Raw genomic sequence first — 7,883 nt, 5'->3', positions numbered from 1 at the left:
GCATGTGGCTTGGCACTACAAAAGCGCTGGAAGAATTGGCTGATACTTAATGAATTTGATCTGAAATTTTCTTTTCACTTTTTGGACATATAGGTAGGGAAAAGATTGTGCCTTAATTACCACTATATAGTACAAAGATGAAAAAAAGCTTCCACAACACTTCATGAATTAGAGTTTTGCTAAAAGGATCACTTTTAAGATAACTTTATATCCTTTATGGAAAAAAGCTTTTATAGGGAGTGGTTAACTGGACAAATTGTTAGAGTTTATTCCTACACATCATGGAAAATCACTGTTAGAAGAGGAATATTAATGAGATGAAAAGGTTCTATTGAAATATATGAGGAGAGATCAGCTTCTTGCATCCACATGTTTAAGCATACTGTTTTCCTTCATCCAATCAAGTATTGTGATGTATATTAGTACTGTATCACAGTGGTAACAGATACATGTTACTGCCATTCCCATTGTTGAAATTATAACAGTTTCAGCTTTCACCTGCGTATAATTGCAGGTCACTGGCCTTATGTCTCAATGAGCTACTTAAATTCACAATTTTTGGACAGCTATAAAAGCCATCTGTTTTGTAATCTAGATATGGATTAAATAATTATGATGAACCATAGTATATCATTCACACACACACACACACAATAAATATGTAGTGTAGTGTATATATTATGCTCACAATTTGTAATCTTTGCTAAAATTAACCTTCATCACTGTTGGAATAAAGAAAGGACATGGCCTAATGGCTCAAGCATACATGTGTGTTGGATTTGTGATATGTAACCTTCATGGACTGATTCTGTAAGATCTTTTCCAGACGTCACTGAAGGAAAATAATACAATTCAGAAAAATACTGATTATACCTGGCAAAATAAATACTATAATAATTAGCTCATTTAAATATTTACATGTTCTGATTAAGAATTTAAGAGTTAAATTATTAAGGAATAAAAATGGAACTAAAATCAACAAAAGGATATATTAAATTAGGTTATGAAATTTAAAATTAAAAGTGACTTTCACATTTCAAAATGAAATACATTTCAAATTAAAAGAGTTCCTTAATTTTCATAGTTAAACAAATGTGTCCTTTCTCAAGTTCTTTTCCCTTTCAGACCCGCGGTCGTATGTATTTGTTGATAAAATAAAATAAAATGCTCCTCTTATAACCACACAAGCCAAAGTGCTCAGCAAACAGGGTGTGGAAAGACATCTCTACTCCTGCATACATTACAACATGTTTTATCATTGGTTTAAATAAACAACCAAGAACATTTAATCTCTTAATATAGGCACAAATTACTCTGGTTTCCGATAGTGTGATAGGATATGTTTGACTTGAGATATAATTTGGAAGATAGATGGCTAATGCGTGTTTACATACACCAGTGTATGTGACATTTTGATATTTTGGCTTAGCTGAGGAGTTTTATACAATAGGGTTAGGGTTAGGGTTGATGCAGTTTAGGTTATGTGTGTATTTTTAAAAGAGTATACCAATGTTTTATTTCATTTCTTACAGCGCCTGACAACTTATGCAATCAAGTAAAAATAAAACAGCTCAACATTAGTATAGGCCTACTGTTACTGTGCAACAACAAGCACAGTGTTGAACATTGTAATTTCATTTACAGTGGTATGATTTAGGACCTTCAGGACCTTACCTTTAGCACAGTATTGTACAGTATTGATGTTACACTTTTGATACAAATGTTGAATGTAGCTGTTTATAGGTTTATAAACCTCCTATATGTAACCTGATATAGGTCTGTCAGCTTGTACAATGTGTATTTCAGCAATTACGACAACAGCAACAATGTACATCTAAGAAATTATTTTGTCCTTGTAATGCTAACAAGTGAGCAACTAGTGTTCATATGGTCAACGGTGCGAGAGATCAGTAGAATGTTTGATCCAGCCTGCGCCTAGACATGTTGACCTCTTTCAAACATCTCCCACAGTAATCCTCTTCTTCCCAGAACTCCTTGATGGACATTGTCTTTAATTCTCTTTATTCTGATATTTTCCTCCTGCATTTTCTTTCGGGACTAATATGCAATAAAATTAAAAATCACTTAATTGGGGTTTGGGTAAACTGCTTTCAATACAAATATGCCAATATTTACAATCAAAATTGCACATTTACTCAAAATGCAATCACAAAAGGACATTTCTTTATAAAATGAATAGACAGTCTGAGTTCCCCATTGTCTTGGCAGCTGTCTGTGAAGGTGAGAGAGCCAAAACTGTATTCTAATCCTGTTTCTCTGAATACCTGTTTCTCTGGTTTGGATATTGTTTTGGTTTATAAAGTGTGTGTTTTTCATGAACTAGGGAATGCTTAATTAAAATATTTTCTTTATAAAATATCTGTACTTGAAATCAGCTTTATTGATTTAAAAAAGGAATAAGATGATCAGATTTTTTGCTTTGAACTTATATTTAAATTGAAGTTCACTTCCCTGTCGATCTGACACTGAGCAGGAATGGTTTGGGGGTAAAGAACCTATAATAGTGTTGCTTCACTACACAGAAACTGGGATAACTTCCCACTTTCAACTATCCAACCTTGAACATGTCTTTCAATGAGTTCATTTCAGCTGATGCTAATAAGAGCTTCATATCAACCTAACTTTTAATGTTCTCTTATGGAAATGCCCTTGAGGATTTAGTAGTTTTTCTGTCTCTGTCACCATCAAAGATTTCAGTGGGTTGAAACCTCCTCAGTCCTCTTGCAATCTTAAGTTTGATTTGTATAGAAAAGCAGTTATTTAAAACACCAGTCCATTGTAACTGAAGTATCCCATCTACATGTAACTGAATACATTTATTAATTGGTTGGGATTTAGAAAAAAAAAATGTTCTGAACAGTTAGAAAGTATGATTATTATATATCTGTAAACACAGTGCACCGCATTTGATTTGAATTTATGAGGATAGTCATCAGACTGCAGGCGGCTGTGAGTTGTATTACATAGTACTTCCAAGTTAGCACGTATGGAAAGAACACAACTATAGCTTGGTATTTGCTTTTCCAGGTTAAATATCTATTTGACATTGTTCAAAAAGGACATCCATCTTTATTATTATTCCATTTCTTATCATACCTTGTTTGAAGGTTTCTGTGTTCCCTTATCACAATGATAGAGAGAGGGCGGTAAAGATGTAGTCCACCTGTATAAAAGTGGTCTGTCTCTCCACGCCAGGTCACTCAGCTTCAGAGTCCAACACAAGAAAACAGACCAGACACAATGAAGTGGGCCATCTTTCTGTGTGCCATGGTGGCGCTCTCTGAGTGCCTACACAAGTAAGTCATCATTTTGCTTCAGTACATTTTTCTTCAGAGATTGCAGAGTGAACAAATTGTGCTTGCAAAGTGACTTCTTTTGTGCTGTTGACTTCATGAATGACTGTATCTCAAAAAAGCAGGTAATACAACAGGGAAAATGCGCTCCAATATCTGTGTGAGTACACTGTGACAGTACAGAGGTTCACAGCTTCCAGATTTTATTTTCTGGATTAAGTGGAAGTGACTCAAGGACAGGTGTAGTCAGTTTACCTTTGTGTGAGTGCTGTAATTGGTCAACATTCTGCTTCTTCCACAACCTTGTATTTTAGTCTCTCAATCTCACAATGGTGTGGCTCCAAATCTTTTGGATGTTAGAATCTGTAACCATATTCGAAAGCCTTGATTAAACCACTGTGCGTGTACATTTCAGTTAAAGCCAGACAAATGTAAGCTTGCCATTAAAATTCAAAATGTAGCTGGGGTGAGGACAGCATAATAGATCCACAAGGCTCCACACATTCTGTTTTGGGAGGGTTTTTTTTTTTCAGAAAATTAGGAGCAGCGGTGTAGCATAGTGGTTAAGGAGCAGAACTTGTGACTGAAAGGTTGCCAGCTCAATTCCCCACTGGGGCACTGCTGCTGTACCCTGGGGCAAGGTACTTAACCCACAACTGCCTCAGTACAATATCCAGCTGTACAAATGGATAACATTGTAAGTCACTCTGGATAAGAGTGTCTGCTAAATGCCAATAATGTAATGTAAAATGAGAACATTCAAATGAATGAGTATTGATTCCATTGGCTACCTGCTGGACAATACAAGATTCTTCTGCCCTTTTGCTTCAGGGTCCCTCTGATCAAGGGGAAGACTGCCAGAGAGACCTTGGAGGAGCAGGGCCTGTGGGAGGAGTACAGGCGCAAATACCCATACAATCCCATGGTCAAGTTTGACCCCAGCTTCGCTGTCGGCAGTGAGCAGATGACTAACGATGCAGATGTAAGCTCATTTAGATATGTGTTGTTACCAAGTAAAAATTTAACAAAAATATACAAGACAATGTTTCAGTGAAAAACAATATTGTAGATGCCGTGCTTGCACTGATACAGTGTATTGCTCAATTTCTAAACCTGCAAATTATTCCTTCTCCAATGCAGCTGTCTTACTATGGTGTCATCTCCATCGGCACCCCCCCACAGTCCTTCAGAGTCATTTTTGACACTGGCTCCTCCAACCTGTGGGTGCCCTCCGTCTACTGCAACAGCGCCGCCTGCAGTGCGTAGGATACAAAAGCCATATGCAGTAGTTCATCCTGTACTACGACTTCAATTGGAAAGGAAAAAAAAACACATATATTGAAGTGCATATATACATAGAACATATATAGAGCGTTGCACTGTTCAAACCTCCAACCGCTTGTTTTCTTTGTATGTTGCTTGTTTTCAGACAACCACAGGAAGTTCGTGCCTTCTCAATCCTCCACCTACCGGTATGCTGGCCGCCCCCTCTCCATCCAGTATGGGACTGGCAGCATGACCGGTTTTCTGGCATACGACACTGTTCAGGTGTGGAGTCAAGTGTCAGAATAAATCTGCAAACCTTTTTAGAGGTGATATTATTGTAGCATTACTGCTTCATATTATTACTGCAGGTGTAAGTTGCAATCATCATTTACACTGTACATCATCTCAGCTTCAAAAGGGAAAACTGCATCAGCTCTCCAAAGTTCTAAGACAGCAGATTGGTACTCCTCCAGAAAATATAGAAACTCTTCCGTTTACATTAAACTGAGTTTCCCCTTTCAAGGTGGGTGGCATCGTAGACACCAACCAGATCTTTGGTCTGAGCCAGTCTGAGGCCCCCTTCATGGCCCACATGGCAGCTGATGGTATCCTGGGTCTGGCCTTCCCCAGCATCTCTTCCTCTGGAGCCACCCCTGTGTTTGACAACATGTGGAAGCAGGGACTGGTGTCTCAGGACCTCTTCTCTGTCTATCTCACCAGGTAAGTATTTCTGGCACAAGTTGCATGATAAACTCCCGAACAATGAAATAATGAACAGTATTGGGAATTTTATTTAAGCTTAAACAAATATACAGCTCTAATTTTCTGAGAATGGCATTCACTTAGATCAGGAAAAAATGCCCTTTCCTGTAATATACCTAGAATACTTGTAGGACTGGAGTTATGTGTGAAAGAGAATGCTGCTTCATTATACAATTGAAGTATACCTAGTGGTTGTCTTCTTTCCTAAGCAATTCCCAGAGTGGCAGTGTGGTGACCTTTGGTGGGATTGACCCTTCCTACTACACTGGGAGCATTGTCTGGATCCCTCTGTCTTCTGAGACCTATTGGCAGATCACCATGGACAGGTACACATGGGGTGCAACTATGTGTCTTCCATTGCTCACTGTTGACCTCTGAAATGACAAGTAAAAAGTCATCTAGAGGAATGAACAATTTTAAAAATACTATAAAGAATATATACTTCTATGTTAGAAGTTTTATACAAATAATTCTGCTTTTGCACTTTAAATTTTTGTTCCACAATAAGATACACACACACACACACACACACATATATATATATATATATATATATATATATATATATTTAAAGAAATATATAAATATATATATATTCTCTTCCAATGTTCTGACAAAATATATCAAAACTGTTGTGGATTTATGAATACTTTGATAGTAATGATTACATTTCATATAATCTACAAATGACCAATGTGTTTTCTCTTTGCAGTGTTACTATCAATGGAAATACCGTGGCTTGCAATGGTGGTTGTCAGGCTATTGTGGATACTGGCACGTCTCTGATTGTTGGTCCCAACAATGACATCAGTAACATCAACCAAGGGGTTGGAGCTTCTGTATACAATGGCGATGTGAGTTTATTAAAATTCTCTCTTTGCATCCTGGCGTAATGAACTCAAGTACAATAATCCAGTTGATCTATGTGGTGTGAGGCTCCAAGAAATATGAGGCAACTGTTAATCACAGGGTCATAAATACATCTGCTGTGTTTGACAATCATAAGGAAAATGTGAGTTTTATGTCTGCCACAACTCTTGGGGTGCTAACACACAGACGTGTAATATCAGAAACGTCACACTAATCACAAGAAGCGCTGAGCATTCACAGAAACCGCCAAGCTAGGGGAAATCACAGACCTATTAAAATCCCATAAAACCAGGGTTTAGCTTAGAGAAATTCTTTCCATATCTCAGGCCAGGGTGAACTGCAACTCCATCAACAGCATGCCTGATGTGACCTTCAACATCCATGGACATGCCTTCACCATCTCTGCAAGTGACTACGTCCGCCAGGTAAATTTAATGCTAGATAATGATAATGCTATTATTTCTTGCTAAATAAACAGACTCTTGAGTCCAGCATACCTGACACAACCCCCCCCCCCCCCCCCTTAACTTTCTCAGTCCCAATATTATGGTTGCCGCACTGGGTTCGGCAATGGCGGCTCCAACCTGTGGATCCTGGGTGATGTCTTCATCAGACAGTACTACTCCATCTTCGACAGAGCCCAGAACTTGGTGGGTCTGGCCAAGGCTGTGTAATGTATCTCACTACTGTACCAGCACAGTAGCATACCCCACTGTAACATCCTACAGGAGGCTGCAGCTTGTCCTTCAACAGGATTGTTTTTGCTGAAAGAGTGACATCTGCTGCTGTGTGCACGTGTACACGATATGAGCTGCATATGTATATCACGTAGTATCAGTTCAATAGAACCAAATAAAAACAATTCTGGCAATATGTGTGGTCTGTTGGTCTTTGTTTTTGGCAGTGGGTGATTTTTAAATTTTTAACAGGGAGAATGGCAGATGCACACACAGCATTCTCTCTGCTACTAACTAGGGGATGGAGAGGGGGGATGGCAGGTTAACAAGGGGCATGCATTTTGGTCATTTTGCTAACAAGCAGGATAGCATCCCCCCTCATATTGCCTGCTGGTTTTTGGGGAATGTTTTAAGGTCTGAAATCTCAAGATATCAGGGCATATGCTCTTACATTGGAGACTTATATGCAATAAGATAAACACAAATTTCATGTAAATTTCAGTACATTATCAACTACAGCCTAAAATGTAATATTACAGATCTCAAGGTAAAAAATATTCACACAAAATGTCCCCAACTGTAACCAAGAAAACAACAAACTTACTTAAAATATAAAACAATGAAATAATGAATCATACAAAGTTTTTGCAGATTTTGTCACAATAATGATTGACTGGAGAAGCAGAGATAGCACAGGAGTCAATTAAACAAGAGTGATGGTGTGAAATATTTGAGGCTATTTCGGCCACAATAAAGATAGCTTCAGAGTGCTGTGCAGTCCTTTGGAACTTTTAGGTAATAGAATCATTTAATTCCCAGGTTACCGTTTAGCGTGGTGCTTGACGTGACATTTCTTCAGAAAGTGTCTAGCAAGTGAAAATGAAGAATATGTGAAATTTATATAATGGATATCACTCCAAACGAAGGTAATAAGCTAATAAATGGCACAATTAAAGTAAGGATATACTCTGTACTATACTGTAAATACTATGTG

The 7,883-nt window shown here is 37.9% G+C and overlaps 1 protein-coding gene across 2 annotated transcripts; it reads left to right on the top strand.

Annotated features, from left to right (window-relative positions):
- Positions 1-3,261: 3,261 nt before the first annotated feature.
- Positions 3,262-6,886, top strand: LOC118777644 (pepsin A-like). Of its 2 annotated transcripts, none has more exons than XM_036528753.1 (9): positions 3,262-3,317; positions 4,146-4,296; positions 4,455-4,572; positions 4,744-4,862; positions 5,104-5,300; positions 5,552-5,668; positions 6,055-6,196; positions 6,539-6,637; positions 6,749-6,886. In XM_036528753.1, exons 1-9 carry the CDS (start codon positions 3,262-3,264, stop codon positions 6,884-6,886), a joined length of 1,137 nt encoding a protein of 378 aa, XP_036384646.1. The 2 variants fall into 2 exon arrangements, with proteins under 2 accessions (XP_036384646.1, XP_036384652.1); XM_036528759.1 differs by having other exon boundaries at positions 6,539-6,648; positions 6,763-6,886.
- The last annotated feature ends 997 nt before the right edge of the window (positions 6,887-7,883 follow it).

The sequence above is a fragment of the Megalops cyprinoides genome, chromosome 1 (genome assembly GCF_013368585.1).
Source record: "Megalops cyprinoides isolate fMegCyp1 chromosome 1, fMegCyp1.pri, whole genome shotgun sequence".
Taxonomy (NCBI): domain Eukaryota; kingdom Metazoa; phylum Chordata; class Actinopteri; order Elopiformes; family Megalopidae; genus Megalops; species Megalops cyprinoides.
This window is presented reverse-complemented; position numbering and strand designations above follow the sequence as displayed.

Bases quoted from the DNA above. Each gene is read 5' to 3' on its own strand.
- LOC118777644 (XM_036528753.1), top strand. From the start codon at position 3,262: ATGAAGTGGGCCATCTTTCTGTGTGCCATGGTGGCGCTCTCTGAGTGC. The intron at 3,318-4,145 runs GTAAGTCATCAT...CTTTTGCTTCAG, and splicing joins CTCTCTGAGTGCCTACACAA to GGTCCCTCTGATCAAGGGGA. The intron at 4,573-4,743 runs GTGCGTAGGATA...GCTTGTTTTCAG, and splicing joins CTGCAACAGCGCCGCCTGCA to ACAACCACAGGAAGTTCGTG.